Below are 16,179 nucleotides of genomic sequence, written 5' to 3'. Positions count from 1 at the left end.
GATCATTTTATTGAAAAAGTAAAACTAGACGTGGTGCTGTGTATGCACCTGTAATCCCAGCCGTCAGCAGACTGGCTGAAGGAGTTCAGGTCAGCCTGGCCTCTGAGATCCTGTCTGAAAGCGCGGGGAACAAGGTTCAGCATGAACAGTTGGCTCACACAGCTACTGTGTACACTCCCGTCTACTTGGAAACCCCCTTTCACCAAGGGCAGTTGGCTTGTGTGTCATTAAAGGACTTCCCACAACATGATGGACAGGAAGATGCCAAGCGCGGAACCTTTATTTTACATCGTGTTTCCAGAGAGGGCACTACTTAACGTGAGCAGACAACAAAAGGTAAGAAAGTGACAGCAAAGGTAACTGGCTCAAGTCCCTCTGTGTGACCACGTACAGTACATGTCTGAGCACCTTGTATGTCCGGCTTAAGTGCAGCTAAGGCAATATAGATTGTGCAAACAAGATCTGTGTCCTGTGATCAGGAATGGTTACTACATGCAACATACAAATTGTACAGCCTGAAATGTTTGGCTCTGTAACTAAAGTTCCTTCAAGCAAAGAGGTATGGGGATAGTTAAATGGTGGGCACATACAAAGCAAGTTGGGCAGAAAGAACAGATAATGAAGAGAAGCGGTGGGATCACACTGATCAAGAGCCCTACAGAGGAGGAGCCATCCCAGTGGTAGAGCAGGCTAGAACAGAGACCAGGAGCCGTCTCCAGCCACCTTGAGTTCCTTCCTGCCTTCACTCTAAGTTCAGCAGCTCCACGTCAAAGATGAGGGTGGCATTGGGAGGGATGACACCGGGGTGGCCCGTAGCTCCATATGCCACATCAGGGGTGCAGGTCAGCTTCGCCCTCTGCCCCAAGCTCATCTAGCAGGGATGGGGGCAGATGGGGAGAGGAGAAAGAGGACCCAGCTTGATTTAAAAGAAAAAAGTAAGATAACTATGGCATTTTCCCCAAACCGTCATTACGGTAATTCCAAAGATCTGAGATTAATTTTATACATGGCACACTATAGTTAAGCTAAGAGCTTAAATATGCAAATTCTGCCTCAAAATAGACTCGACTATGGGGCAGTTAACAGCCACAAAGTAGTCTCAGATTCATTCAAGCAACAAATGTTATTGGTTATTCTGCTAGTGCATGGCCCAAACACTTGTGTCTGCTCATAATTGTGCCTGGCCCTCTTCTGAAGTAGCCTAAAAGGATCAGCACTGACTACACCGTGACAAGAATAGTTGAGAGTCAGCAACTCAAGGCCACAGCCAGGTGACAGAGGCAAAGTTACAGGAGTGGAGCATCTTATGACTTCCCACAGAAACTGAGGGAGCGCTGGAACCAAAACCCGTCAGTGCTGTCCACCACCAGCCATTCACCAGTGGGATAGCCGTGAGGTATGCATTTCAAAGAATTCCAAAAATTCGAGCTGACCGGCTAATTGTGTCGATGTTAATGTTCTAGTTGAATCACTGTAGTATGGCTTATATATGTTAACATTTGAGGAAGCCTGGTGAAAATTATGGCGCTTCACTAATATATATATATATATATATCTGAAATAGCTAGCTTCAAAACTGTTAAAAAGCAAAAAAACCAAAGCACTTCTTGGCTTATCCATTTCTAGTTCTTTTTAGCTTAGACAGCTTGTTGGCTCAAGCAAGCCTAGGAGGGATGCTTGGGATGAGACACAGAGGTGCCAGTCACAGAAAAGGGGAAGGACAGTTGCAGGAGTGGGCACTAGGTGGCGTTGCTGCATCCTGGCGGCAGAGTCAAGGCAGTGGTCTGCGTTAGGGCCAGCGGAGAAGGGGAGGGCCCAAATCTACCGCTCTTCACAACCCACAGTGGTTGAATCCTCAGCCTCCCTCAAAACCTCACTGTGCATCCTCGGCCTACCTGGGCAGCGCCTTCTTCAAAACCCTTGATGACTTCCTGCTTGCCAATTCGGAACTTGAAAGGTTTGTTTCTGTCTCTGGATGAATCGAATTTCTTGCCATTTTGGAGCATTCCTATCAAAGCAAGAAGAGGGTAGAAAAGAGCTGTGGTTGGGGTAAACTAACAGTTGGACTCAGCAGTCTGCAGGAATTCCTCTTCTCTTCAGCCTAAGTCTGCTCCTCTTCGACCCTCCCCATCAGACCCGCTGACAAGCAAGCGGGAAACCTGGACCCATCTTTCTGCCTCACCCCCACATGCAGCCTGTCACCAAGTCCTATATCTCTTTAGAATCCACCTACTTCGGTTTCTGCTACTGCCACCGCTCTGGTCTCACTGAGTCACCACATCTCCTCAGGGCCTGGGACGGCCTCTAGAAGCTGGCATGTGCACGCCTCGCCTGGCTTTCACTCTCCACATCGACAAATTTTCTTTGTTTTCCCTTTAGACACAGTTCTGATATTTACTTCCCTGCTTAGAACACTTCAATAGCTCCCGGAACAGAATCCAAAGCCTATTCAGAGCAAACCATCCTCAACTTCCTCTACACCTCCTAAACTTCTCACGCTACTTCCTCGGGCCTTCTGGTCTCAGGACCAGCCCTCACCTAAGGTTCTCAGTGCTTCCTCAGAATGCAAAGCCCAGAGATCACATTGCCATATCACCCCCTGCTGTAGTGAAAGAGCAAGGTGACTCGGCCGATCTGTGGTAACTAACTCCCGGCCCCCACACAAACAGCTGCTTTATCCTGGAGCACGCAGGTATGACCTCTGGCGGTTTGTGTCAGCCGTTACCTTCTCGTGGTGTCTAGTAATCCCTGACATCCGTGTGTTGTCACCGTCCATCAGCCCGAGGACGCAGAGCACCGCTGCGTATCTGTCCTCTCACTCGGAGGCCAGAGCTTCTTCTTAAATTTTGATTTTATTTTATGTGTGTAGGTGTTTGCCTGCATGTATGCCTGGGCACCATAGAAGTACCTGATGCCCTTGGCGGGAAGAATATGGCTTCCGTCTGGCACTGACTCACTGTGTGATATACGAGATAGTTTCCATGTTTAACAGAGGAGGTTTTGCCAGCTTAAGCATCTAAGCATCCATTATTTCTGAACTCCAACAACTTGAGTGTGTACTAGAGAGTCTTATTTACCCACCTTCTGTGTAGAATAGATTGGGCTCCTGTCCTAAGTTCTAAATGTGGCGAAAGAGAAACCCTTCTGGCTACCCAGAGGTACACACAGATGGATGCTACAGAGATCAAACACAGACTCATGCACATACACAGTCGCTAAGATATTCACATTCGCAGAGACATTTCTGCTGCTCACACGCACACACACACACAGACACTCAGGAGAGAGGCCCTGATGGTCAAACAGATGCTAAGAAAATATTTAGATCGACAGACCTACATATATCCATACAGACATGCGCTTGGACAAATACAGGCTTGGATATGGCACATTCACAATCCGTTTATAGACTGGCTTTCCCATTCCCCAATGCCTTCAGGTTTCATAAAGCTGAATCTACTTGAAAGCATGAAACAGTTATCTGTGGCTGTAAATTCAGCCAAAGCCACAAAATCCAGAAACAGGCTCACATGAATATGTTTACTTCCTTTATAAAGATGCCACTGTAATACATGAAATAGAGGATGACTTTTTGGATTAACACTACTGGATCAAATCTATATCCACATGGGGGGTAAATGGACTTAAGCTTCTAGCACTTCCACACGCAAAACTCAATTCCAGGTGAATCACAGACCTAAATATGAAGATAAGATAATGAAACTTCAGGCTTGGGATGTAGTATAGTGAGGGGATACTCAACTGTAGTTTTAAAGATCTAAGTTCGATACCACAAAGCACCACAAACTACTACCACTACTCAAAGTTTCTACAAAGTAGTTGGACTTGATGATGCACACCTGTAATCCCAACACTCAGGTGGAGGGTAGGAGGACCAGGAATTCAAGGCCAACATGGGATCCTGTCTCAAATGAAAAAACAACAAAAAGAAAAGAAAAGAAAAACACCACCACCACCATTTCTTCTAGGTGACAAACAGAAATGAAGAGTATGTTCATAATATAGTGAAGGATTTCTTGAACACAGGAAAAGGTGTAAGCATGATGGAGAAGACTGATAAGTATAAGGTCATTAAAATTAACTTCTGCTCAAAAGATACTATTAAAAGTTCAATGGCAGAGCCAGAGAACTGGGGTTCCCAGCATCCACACAGCAGCTCACATCTGCCTGTAATTCCAGTTTCCAAAGATCTGATGTCCTCTTCCAACCTGTGCACTAGCTTCACAAACTCACTTTGTAGCTGAGGTTGGCCTTGAGCTTTTGATTCTCTTGTTCCCACTCCCAAGTGTGGGTATTATAAGTGTGGGCCACCAGGCCCAGCTTATATTTAATTTTTTTAAAAGTTCTCCAGAAGTTTCTTACATATAGTCCCCTGCTGTATTTTCTAAGACAGTTTCTCCCAAAGCAGAGCCGTCTGTAGCTGATGTTAGTGTTTAATGCACACAGCCTACTTGAGGTGCATACTGTTGGGAAACTTTGCAAAAGGACATCCGGTTTCACTAACTTGATGAACAGTGGTCTGTCCACAACATGTAGAACACATAAATCAATTACCCTGGCCAGAGGCTCCAGAAGCCCCAAGGTAATTAGGCCACATCACCAAGAGATTAGACAGCCCTGGTGTGCTGACATCAGCGACTGGAGATACCGCTGTTAAAAAACAGCCATGTCATCTGCTAGAACCAATCTGGTGCTTCACACTGGCCTAGAGAACTGCTAAAAATGGCCCCATCTGAATATGTCCTAGGAATTAAGCTGGCCTTGCTGTATGCTAAATGGCTGTCACCCAAAGAGTTTGCCACATTGGGAAGCGAGTCACAAGGCAGAGTCCTTACACCTCTTAGAGCAAACACCTGCCAACAATCTTACTGCCTGCAGTCCTAAAGAACTCATCTAGAATGTTTCTGGGGGTGGGGAGGAGGGAGATGGCTCAGTGGCACTTCAGTTCCAAGCACACGCAGGGTGAATCAGAAACATCCATAACTCCAATACCACGGGATCTGACACCTTCTTAGCTCCACCAGGCAAGCATGTGGCACACATACATACGTGCAGCCAGAACACCCATACACACAAAGTAAAATAAATAAATATAGTCCTTTGGTCCATGGGTTTTTCAAAGAAGAGAGAGCAGAGGTGTGGCAACCTCCTCTGGATTCTCCCAGCACACTGTCCCCATCCCTCCCTCTGCAGTGGGGTTTGGTGGGTGTGGGAGGGCACAAAAGGAGAAAAATAGGGGGAAGTGGAATTTTTGAGGGTGCTCGGATATTTCAGAATAGGTTTGAAATATCAGACAGGAGCAGGAGGGTCAGGGTACCATCCTGCCCACCATCAGGGAATGAAACTAGATGTGTTTGGTTCTACCAGAGGCTGGCACCATTGATGGTCTTTGTGGGTAAAGAAAAGGTATATCTGGTCACAGGAAACTTGGCTGCCTTGGGCTTTGAGGATAATCCATGGACAAGACCCTTTGGAGAGGAGCTTAGAGGACAGCCCTGCCTTGGGAGAGGGGCAGGCCTGGACCAGAGCTGAGGGAACAAAACCTACCTGTGTAGTGCACCACGCATATCTGACCCTTCTTGGGGAATGTCCTTCCTGTCGGGAGAGATGAAGGCAGATGAAAACCTAGGGTATTAGGAAAAACTCACCAAGGCAGGCAGTGGCAGCATGCGCCTTTAGAACCAGCAATTGTGAGGCAGAGGCAGGCGGATCTCTGTGTGTTTGAAGCCAGCCTGGTCTATAGAGCAAATTCCAGGACTCCCAGGGCTACTTAGTGAGACCCACTCTCAAAAAACAAACAAAAAAAAAGGGGGCATAGGAGAAGAAGGTTGGGCGGGATTGGGAGGGGATGAAGAAGGGGGCTACAGCCGAGATACAAGGTGAATAAACTGTAATTAATAAAAAAATAAATTAATTTTAAAAAAGGAAAGAAAAACTCACCTGACACATCCAAGTTTGATCATGACCCTGACTGACTCACTTCTCTTTACCATAGAGAAGCCTATCTCTGAGCCAGACCTAATGATGTCTCCTTTCTGGCTTGTATTTGAACTTTATTAATCTCAATTTACTATTCTCAAAAACAAAACAAAACAAAAAAGCCCCATTACTTTTTATTGCTCCCTTTACTTTCATCTATTCTACAAGTATTCACAAATAGCCTACTATGGTCAGACCTAAAGTAGGTTCCAGAGACAGAGAGTAATATATGAACTTATGAAGAAGAGAAGCAGAAACATAAATCTCAGATTGCTAAAGAGTCATGACCCCCGTCAAGCAATCATTTACAAGAAATTGATAATGGCCAGGCCAATGTGCCCTAATGTCGGAGATCCAGCAGAGAACAATAGATAGATCTCCTGCTTTTCTGGGGTCTTCTGGGGTCTCCATTCCTTCTTTTGTATATGTGGGGTGGTCATGTGGAGTGGGATGAGGTGGTGGTGGTGGTGGTGGTGGTGGTGTGTGTGTGGTACATGCATTTGAATGCACAGGTGTGAATGCCACATGCCCATGAGCTTGCTTGCAGGCCAGAGAAAGATTTCGTGTCTTCCTCTATCCCCTTCCAATTTATTTCCTTGAGATAGTCAGTCAATGAACCAGAAGCTATGCCACAGAGCTCACAGGATCTGCTCCCCAGTGCTGGAGTCACAGGCAATAGCAGTCACACACAGCTTTTTTGCATGAATGATGGAGATTCAAGCTCAAGCCTTCATGTTTGCATAGCTAGAGCTCCAAGCCATCTCCCCAGTTTACATTCTCATGGAAGGAGACAATGCTAATATAAATAAGATAATTATAGATGATGATAAGTCCTCTGAAGAAAATTAACACACTGATGAATTTCAGAGACGTGGTAAGCCAGCAATTTCAGAAAGGGCATGCCAAGAAGGCATTTTGGAGATGGTGATGTTTGAGCTGGTACTTTAGGAAGGAACTGACTCAAAGACCATGAAGCAGGAAAGGATTGCCTTGTTTTCAGACTAGAAGAGAGGAGGGTGAGATGGAGGCGAGGGACATGAAAGAGATGCACCATGCAGCTTGCAGAGATGGGTTTAATACTAAATGCAATAGGAAACCGCTGAAGGGTTTAAAAGCATGGGAATGACCTAATCTGAATTAAGATTTTATAAGATCACTCTGGCTCCTGCCCGTGGGATGGGTGGTTAGACATCTGTTGTGATAATCTAGACAAGAAATCAATGGTGGCATGAATTAAGGTCGTGGCAGCAGAGAAGGGAGTGAAATAGGCTGGAGATGTATGTTGGAGGCAGGGCTGAAGAGGGCATGCAAATGGATGGGAGAAGCGGCCCACCACCCTTCTCACCATTGGAGGAGGGAAAAGAAGAAAACAAGGAAGATGCTTGAATTTGGGATTTGGGTAACTGGAAGGTGGTAGAGCTGTCTTGAGAGATGAAAAAACTGGAAGGGAACAGATTTGTGCGGGAGGCAATCTTGAGCTGCCTATTAGACATGCAAGTTTTCACTGCAAGCAGGCAGATGCAGAGCTGACACACTGGATAAACAAATTGGGTGGAATATAAAATCACGAGGCTGGATGACGAGCTTGGGAACATAACAACGCAGTCAACATTTAGTGGACTGTAGGAGCCTACAGTCCACTAAAGAAAAGCCTTGCAGAAAGTAGTTCAATTGGATGTTAAAAGATGAGTAAAAGTCTGTCTGGAGAAGTTAAGGGATCTGGGAAACGACCTGTAAGACCTGTTCAGAAGCCTGGAATCCGGAGTTGGGATGTAGCTCAATGTACAGCAGCTGCCTAGCATGCACAAGGCCCTGGGTTCCAGCCCAAAGCACACAAAGTCTTAGGGTCCTAGATAGTCCAGTTATAGTGGGAGCCCATTGGTCCCATAGGTATCCGGGGGGCCCAGCACATATTACACATTCCATAAATATTTGCTAAATGAGTACTGTGTTTAGCAACTCAAAAGTGGCTTGGCGAGGTTGGTTGTGGCCATAGGGACAGTAGGGAAAGAGGAGGGAGCAGCATGGTCACTATCACCCAGTCTATCACTAAGGGGCCAGACTGCTAGCAGAAGTAGGGGCAAGAATCTTTTAATACTTTTCTGCCTGAGGGAGGGGCCTGTTAAGTCCGGCATTTTAGGAGACTGGTGAGGAAACGAAGGGAGTGAGGAGAGGGGGTTAAATGGAAGTCAGGAAGATGAGAATGAAGATGGGGCGAGAGCTCAGAGCCTGCCTGGGTGACAGGGCCTGAGAAAGGCTTCCTCAACCCTAGCACCAAGATTCTTTGCATGGGCAGAGAAACCTGTACCCCGAATGAGTGATCCGGGTAGTAGCTGGTACTTCCGGGAACCCCTCGTTTTGTAACCAAGAAGCCCCTTCAATTTCCTGAGGAGGAGCCAATAATATCTAACAGCAAGTTTGCTTGTTAAACACTTGTAGACCTTGGGGTGGCTTTGGGTCTGGATTAAATTTCGCTTAAGAAAAAGCTATTCCTTGAATATCGATAGCCAGGTTTCTAAGTAGTTGAAAAAAACTTGGTTCTCTTAACAGAAGACAGGGGACCCAGAGACAGACTTGAGGGGTGAACAAAGTTAGGGAATAGGAGTTCTGGTTGGACTAGCTAAGGCACCATGGGTCAAGCAAGCAAGTCCAGAGGCTGGGTTTTGAGGTTTGACTGTGGAGGTCAGGGTAGTGGGCAGATGATCAGAGAGGCTGAGGGGGACCAGGACGGTGAACTAAGACGCAAAAGCAGCCAAAGGCGTGGCACGCACCCAAATTGGCTCTCTTTCTACAGCTTACTGCTTGCTGCCCAGACCCGAGGGCCCCAGACAAGAGGACCGGCGGGGTGGGGTGCATTAGGAGGGGTTTCCCTGTGCAGCAGGGACCCCTAGAGAGGGTCGATCCTCGGTGCCGAACAGGGAAAACGGAGCTTAAATCCGAACCTGGAAAGTCAGCAGCAGCGGATAATGGAGAGGTTGCAGCTCAGGCATCAGCAGCCACAGCCTACGAGAGTGACACGGACCCCCTTGCCCCAAGGTGGCCACCTTCACTCCCCAAGGCGAGCGGGCGCTGGAGGAGGATGGTGGAGAATTGTTCTCTAGAACCCTCAAGAATCAGAGTGGTGTGTGTGTGTGTGTGGGGGGGTCTCTTCTTGCCGCACGCATCTTTCACCCCCTCCCCTTCAGGTCCCCGGAGCCACCTCGGAATCAGATCCCTGCCGCGGACTCCACCCCGGGACCCCTCCTCCTCCCGGGCCCCGTTGCCCGGTACCGTCTCCCGGGGAGATGGTCTCGATCTCCACGCCCATCGTGGTCCCACAGGCCCCGCCTCCAGGGGGGTCCTCGCGGCTGCCCCGACCCCGGCTCCGCTCAGGCCTGACCCCGCAGGCGCTCCGGCTCGCCTTCTGGCCGCCACTGCAGAGCCGGAGGAGGTGCGGCTGGAGTCAGGACCTGCGCGGGGAGGGGCCGCCGGGAAGGGGGCGGCGGGGTGGAGCCGTGCGACAAGGTGGGGTCGGCCGGGGCGGGGCCCGGGGGAAGGGACCCTGACGCGGCTGCTCCGGAGCCTGGGCAGACTAACCACCATTAACCCACTGGCGGAGGGGACGGCGGCTGAGCGAGGCGTGCCGGCACCGGCGCAGCCACACTTCCATCGGCTCAAAGCGTATTTACTTAGCACCTACTCGATGCAAAGCTCCAGGGAGTCCACCGGTCCTACAGACTAGGGAGAGAAAGCCGGTAATTAAACTAACACTGTAAATACATGTGCTCAGTGCGTGGGGTTGAGAGCACAACGGGAAGCACACAAGACTGATACCTATCCTGGCTAAGATTCCCGAATCCTTAGGAGCAGAGCCAGGGGGGAGGGGGAGAGCGGGCTGAGACCAATGATAATTGATGATTCTACCCCAACCACCTTAAGCTCGTATTCATCACCCCTCAAAGTTCTCCGGCAGGTATTTGTATGGGGGTGGGGGCTACTTTTCAAGGCAAAGGACTGCTCCCTTGGGGATTCCAGTTGAAGTAAAACAGGAGCGCTGAGGACACAGCCTGGAGGTGCGAGTGTGGCAGAATGAATGAATGAATTCCTTTCCCCAAACCAGGCCGGAATCTAGAAAGTTACTTTTGTCCTTCCGATATCCTCTGCCTCCATGGTGCTGGGAATGGAAACCAGGGAAACCAGGGTCTCCTCCACACCCTAGGCTAACAGAGGCTACAGACCATAGTCCCTAGAAGGTACCCTGGGAGGAGGTACATTTGCTTGAAGGTTGGAGGAGACTTTAAGAAATGTCCCCCAACCCTTTCTAACACGTTGCAAAAATCGACATGATTTTGATTCTGACAAAAGACACTGGGAAGTGAGTATGGGAGAAGGACCTTTTCAAAGACCAGGACAGGAACTTAAGGCATTTTCCTCGGTTTCTCCACCTTCACTCTTCCAGGTGGCTAGGTCGCAGATGAAGTGGTCAGCATTCAGGAAAGAAGTGAAGTTGGAGCTCAGAAAACAGGGTCTACGGTATTGTCAAAAGCGGGGAAACCCCGCAGGTTTAGTCTAGAGGCTTCATGTTGCAGAAGCTTGAAACACCCCCCCCCCCGCAAAACCTTACTGTTAATGGCTTTGGGTTGGTACTCTTAGATTAGGGGTAGAACAGATCGGCTACTTGGGCAGGCCTAGGAAGCGGCTTCAGGTGAACGGATGCTATTTACATTTTGGGAGCGATATTTTATGGGATTTTAAATGGGGAATCCCTGACGCTTCTCTCCCAAACAAAAAAACAGTTGACCCATTATGGACCCTACAATTCCGATCCCTTATTGCAACCTCTTTCAAAAGATGAGACTTGCACGGGAGAAGAGGTAGAAGCACTTGAGACAGCGCCTGAAGATTTACGGGCGGCGATTTCGTGGGAACTACAACTCCCAGAAACCCTTGTGGCAAAACCCGCTCTTACTGGCCAGCGGAAGGACCCGCCGCTAGCGCGACGCACTCAATAGCCAATCGTCTAGAGGCATTGCCGAGGACCTAGGGCAGAGGCTTCCGTTAGTTGCGGGGGACTTCTGATCCCGTGACGCGAGCGGCCCCGGGATTTTTATGTGTGGGGCGGGGAAGCAGAAAGACCAAGGTATTCCTAGCTTTTTGCGGCCAGGCCTGGTGGCTGTAGGGAAGCTGGGATAGGCAGGGAGGGAGGCGGGAAGCACAAGAGGCCCAGGGATGCAGGAGTGGGGAGAGATTGAGGAAAATGCGGCGGACGGGATGTGAGGGACAGTAAGTCAAGAACCAGGCTGCAGGAGTAGAACCTGGTGTGGGTTTTAGCAAGTGAATGCATCCCTTGGGACGCACGAGCGATACTTCTGATCACAGAGCGCAAGGAATATACGCTTCTTTGTGATAAGGTAAAGTCGCCAAGCTTTTAGTTAGTTAATTGCAGGAGGCTCTAACCAGCTAATTAGCTCAGCTATAGCCAGTGTCTCTCCTTTCTCGCATCCCTTTGGGGAGGCAGAAGGGGGTTTTTGTTACTGTGTTCTTGTGCTCCGGTTTGGACTTTTTGAGACTGGGTGTCCTTTTCCAGCTAGCCTGAAACTCACTGACCTCCCACTCGAGGCACTGGGAGTACCTCCGGTTTGTGCGCGCACGTGCATCTGATTTGGTGGAAGTCATAGGACAACTTTTGTGAATTGGTTCTCTCCTGTCGTTTTGTGGGATCCAGAGATTGAACTCACGTATCAGGCTCGTGCACAAGCCCCTATGAACTGCTGGGCCATCTTGGCTGGCTGGTTTTATTTTTGTTTTTTTTAATGATGAGATGCTTGATTGCTTTGGCTTTGCTAATCTTATGTCACTGACTCCCATATCCTTCCCCGTGACTGCCTAAGGTACAGCCATTGCTACCTTATAGGCATCTTACGTGAAACACATTTAATACTGGATTTTGTCACACCTGGCTGTCACTCGGTTGGTGGAATGTTTGCACATCATACACAAGGTTCTCGGTTCTATCCTCAGCATCGCATAAACCGGGCCTGTAGTAACTTCAGCACTCGAGAAAGGCAGGCAGGAGGATAAGTTCCAGGCCAGTCCAGGCTACCTGAGGGTCTGTGTCAAAAATGAATGCACTAGACACTACACACCTCCCTACACACCTCCCTCATCTTGGAAGCGTGCTTGCCTTCTGCATCTTTGGTTAATGGTTCAGCTGTTTTCCAAGCTAAAAGTGTGCATGCTGTCCCTTGGGTATTGTTCAGTACTCACATCCTGTCTGATTATCATTTTCTTTGCATCTGCTAGAGAAGCATCTTCTGTACCTATTCCTCTTTCTCTGTGGAAACAACTGCAAACTTTGTTTCTTCTCTTATTTTATTCTTTGTTTTTTTCCCATTTGGTTTTGGGGTTTTGTTTGTTTTGGTGTCACTCCCACCAGCACCACCACCACCCCACTTGAGAGGCAGAGGCAGGCAGATCCTGTGAGTTTGAGGCTGGTCTGGTCTACAGAGCAAAGTCAGTGCCAGGGCTACAGAGAGAAACCTTGTCTTGAACCCCTCCCCCCCAAAAAAAAAATTAAAAACAAACAAAAAGCCAAAATGAAGATCAGCAAGATAGACCAGCAGATAAAGGGCAATTGCTGCCAAGCCTGACAACCTAAGTGTTTATCCAGGACTCATGGTGGAAGGAGAGAACCAACCTCTAAAACTTGTCCTCTGACCTCCACATGTGTGTCATGAATGTACACACACAGACACACACACACAAATTTAATGAAAAAAAATTTAATTTAATCTTGTGCTTTAAAAACAAATCTGCCTAACAACACATAATGCCCAAATTCATTTGGAAAAAAAAGACTAGAATGAAGGTGGTGTCTCTCCATTTGCCCTGATAAAAAGGAAGAGATGATGACGAGGTCCTGTGTTAGTTCAGGAGAAGGAAATAGCAGCTTTTTGTCATTGTTAGATTTTTGGGAAAATATGTCAACCTTCTTTTTAAAGGCAATTGTGCTAATATTTACTCTTCTAACAGCCCCTGCTTTTCCCTGACCTCACAAGACCCTTTCCTGTGTTACTGTGTCCACACACATATGGCCAGTGACATCAGAGGGAAGGCTTAAAATATGCCATCTATGTTGTTTTTTATTTAATTGGTCCATTAGGAATTTCTCTGCCTAACAAAATGTTTTATGCATTATTTACCAATAAAACTCATCTAAAGGGGCACAAGTAGTTGCCAGAGAAGAACCACGTTTTGTAGACTAGTGGGATAGAGGTTCCAGTTTGACAAGGGACTCATCTCCGTTCACTGTAGAGCTACTTCACATGACATCATATAAATGGAGAGCAGAGTGTTCCTCCTTAGTACAAGATCCCGAGAACAGACTCTTTTAAGTTAGTAAGAATCTAAAGTTTGCAGATTGCCAAATAGTTCTGTATTGTATTTATTACTTTGGATAGAGTCTAAAGGCAATTTCTAAAGTTCCTTCTTTGATGTGTTACTCACCAAAAAAACGGGCTGAACCATGTCCAGTAGGGTGGAGGACAAGAATGGCGCTAGCCTTTGTGAGAGCCTCCTTACAGAAGGGCCCTCAAAAGGAGCCCAGCCAGGGTGGGTGAAGGAGTCAGTGGTGCAGAAACAGGTATGCAAGGTGGATGATTCTTAAACATTCTATGCATTGTTTTTCTGTTGGTAGTGTTCACCACAGAGCCCAGAGCTGTATGGTAAAGCTTCACCTCCAAACCACATCCCCAGCCTCTACACATGTTCGCTTATCCATGTTGGGGAAATTGCCTGCTGATGGGGCATGGAGTCTAGTTCACAGGTAGAGCAGTTGCCTCTCGTGTCCAGGTCCTGGCTTCAACCCCCAGTGATGAACAAAAAATTGTTGATATTCTTTCACGATTTTAAAGCTGAGGTTTTTTTTTTTTTTTTTTAAGTCTTAAAACTCTTTATGAAATAAGTATAGTTTTATGTATTAATGTTTTACTACTACAAGAAGATAATTTGAATACATGACTGTTAAAAATTTCCTTCCCAAATATAGAAAAGGAAGAGTCGCACTCTTTCTCTTAGGCCACCCTATCTCACTGTCTACTGTGAACAGTTTGCTATCATTCCCTATCTTTCCCTGAGTGTTTATGTAAGCGCGCACACACACAGACACACACGAATAGACATGCAATAGTGCCTATTTTTCCTAAATCACACGTACTAGATGGGTTATTGTACGAGTTCCACTCTTCTTTGAGATTTCTCACTCGTGGAGGTTCCTTTTCCTTCTCTTTTTTGAGATCTTACGCAGGCTGGTTTCAGACTTACAGGCTTAGCTGATCTCCTGCCCCAGTCTCTTGAGCATCTAGGTCTACTTGTGGGTACCACCCCTACCTATGATTGTCCAAACCAGTGGTTCTCAACCTTTCTAATGCTGCTGATATAGTTTTAGACCTCACACATGCTAAGCAAGCCCTCTTTCTCACAGAGCTTACTTCAAGCCCTGAAATACCTGTTCTAGTTACTCTTTTTGTTGTTTTGTTTATTTGTTTCAGACAGGGTTTCTCTGTGTAGCCGTGGCTGTCCTATAACTCACTCTGTAGAACAGGCTGGCCTCAAACTCAGTGATCTGCCTGCCTCCTACTCCTAAGTACTGGAGTTAAAGGTGTTTGCTACCATCGCCTGGCTAGTTATTGAAACAGGGTCTCATGTAGCCCAGGCTGTCCTCGAATTTGCTATGTAGCTGAGGATGCCCTTTAATTCCTGATCTTTCTGCCTCCTACTCCAAGGTATTGAGGAAATAAGGCTGTACCTCCATGCCTAATTAAAACTTAACTTGTTTGCTTGTTTGCTCTGTGAGTGAACTCAGCACCAGGACATCCAGCATGTCCTCTGTCATGGAGTTCCGTGCTTGCTACGATTGTTGCTATGAATATTTTTATGCATGGTTGACTTACTGCAGCATTGTAAAATAGTCTTGTATTTTGCAGACTTGCTTACTCATTGTTTTATTCACTTAGGTCTTTAGCCATCTGGAGTTTATTTCGTTGTAAATTTTTTAGCTTTTTGGAACTTTCAGCTTTATTCACCCGGCATGGTGGTGTATGCCTTTAATTCCAACACTCAGGAAGCAGAGGCATAGGCAGAAGCAGGAAGATCTCTCTGAGTCCAAGCCAGCCTGGTCTATAAAGCAAGTTCTAGGACATCCGGATCTACATTCTGGAAAGGCCTTGTCTTAAGACAAACAAAAACAACTATTCTTCCTTTTCACAAGGTAGTAGTACTGACTCATGTTCAGTCAGCATCATATAATGGCACATACAAGCCACCTTGTTTCTATTCTCTCCTCCAGCTTAGCCAGCAGCCCAGCTAGTCTCTAGATTATGTTTATAGAACTTGGTCAGTTTTTACTTATTTGATGCTAATGTTTCTCTGATTTTCTCAGTTGAGACAGGGTGTCACTATGCTAGCCTTGAAACTTAAATTCACTAAGTTTACCTGTCTACATTCCTTCATTTTACAGCTCATGGAAAGACTGCTAACAAAATTTTAGTATCAGAATTGAAGTTAATTAAGTTACAATATAAAATAGTGTCAGGGCTCAGATTGTAGAGCATTTGTGTAGCTTGCACAAGACCCTGGGTTTGGTACCCAGCACCACACAGAAAGACAAAGCTAAAACTCCTGTACTGATGACTAATAAGAATTTAAGGATTCTGATTTTTTCTTTTTTGCTTTCTCTCCATTTCGACATAAAGAATTTGAAAGCCTAAGCAAATACTGGGTGTGGTGATCAAAAGCCGATCCTTTGACCCTCAGCATTTGGGAGGCTGATGCAGGGCGACATCAGAGAGTTAAGAGCCTGACAACTTAGTGAGGTTCAGGCTGGCTAGATTACACAGTTGGCAAACTGTTGTCTATAAAACAAAACAAAACTAAGGCTGATGCCGTGGCCCAGTGGGTAAAGGCACCTACTGCCAAACCTGAGTGGGTGAGTTCAATCTCCAGGCACACACAGTAATAAATAAGTATAAACAAACATGGCTAGTGAGATGACTCACTTTTTTTTTTTTTTTTCCTACCCAGTCTCAGTTGATTTCTGCTTATTTTCAGAGCCTGGTTTTGTTTTTGTTTTTTTTCTCAAGGTTTATTTTTATGAGTGTGTGTGTGTGTGTGTGTGTGTGTGTGTGTGTGTGTGTGTGTGTG

The 16,179-nt window shown here is 46.8% G+C and overlaps 2 protein-coding genes across 5 annotated transcripts in view; one reads left to right on the top strand and one right to left on the bottom strand.

Moving 5' to 3' along the window:
• Window positions 1-252: 252 nt before the first annotated feature.
• Fkbp1b (FKBP prolyl isomerase 1B) lies at window positions 253-9,455 on the bottom strand. Of its 2 annotated transcripts, none has more exons than XM_055622689.1 (4): window positions 9,271-9,455; window positions 5,569-5,616; window positions 1,896-2,008; window positions 253-871 (listed from the first exon to the last, which is right to left on the bottom strand). In XM_055622689.1, exons 1-4 carry the CDS (start codon window positions 9,305-9,307, stop codon window positions 743-745), a joined length of 327 nt encoding a protein of 108 aa, XP_055478664.1. In that variant the 5' UTR covers window positions 9,308-9,455; the 3' UTR covers window positions 253-742. The 2 variants fall into 2 exon arrangements, with proteins under 2 accessions (XP_055478664.1, XP_055478672.1); XM_055622697.1 differs by having other exon boundaries at window positions 822-916.
• A 1,582-nt stretch (window positions 9,456-11,037) lies between these two features.
• Wdcp (WD repeat and coiled coil containing) overlaps window positions 11,038-16,179 on the top strand; it is a 15,948-nt gene continuing 10,806 nt past the window's right edge. For 2 of the 3 annotated variants that reach the window (XM_055627309.1, XM_055627325.1), the window contains exon 1: window positions 11,151-11,390. The gene's annotated coding sequence lies outside the window, so the exon portion shown is untranslated. Of the gene's footprint in view, window positions 11,120-11,150; window positions 11,391-16,179 lie in introns of those variants that run through there. The other variant, XM_055627316.1, reaches the window with a different exon arrangement.

Source organism: Psammomys obesus, unplaced genomic scaffold (genome assembly GCF_907164565.1).
Source record: "Psammomys obesus unplaced genomic scaffold, mPsaObe1.curated_primary_1811, whole genome shotgun sequence".
NCBI lineage: Eukaryota > Metazoa > Chordata > Mammalia > Rodentia > Muridae > Psammomys > Psammomys obesus.
Note: the sequence above shows the minus strand (reverse complement) of the source record. Positions and strands in the feature narration are given on the sequence as shown.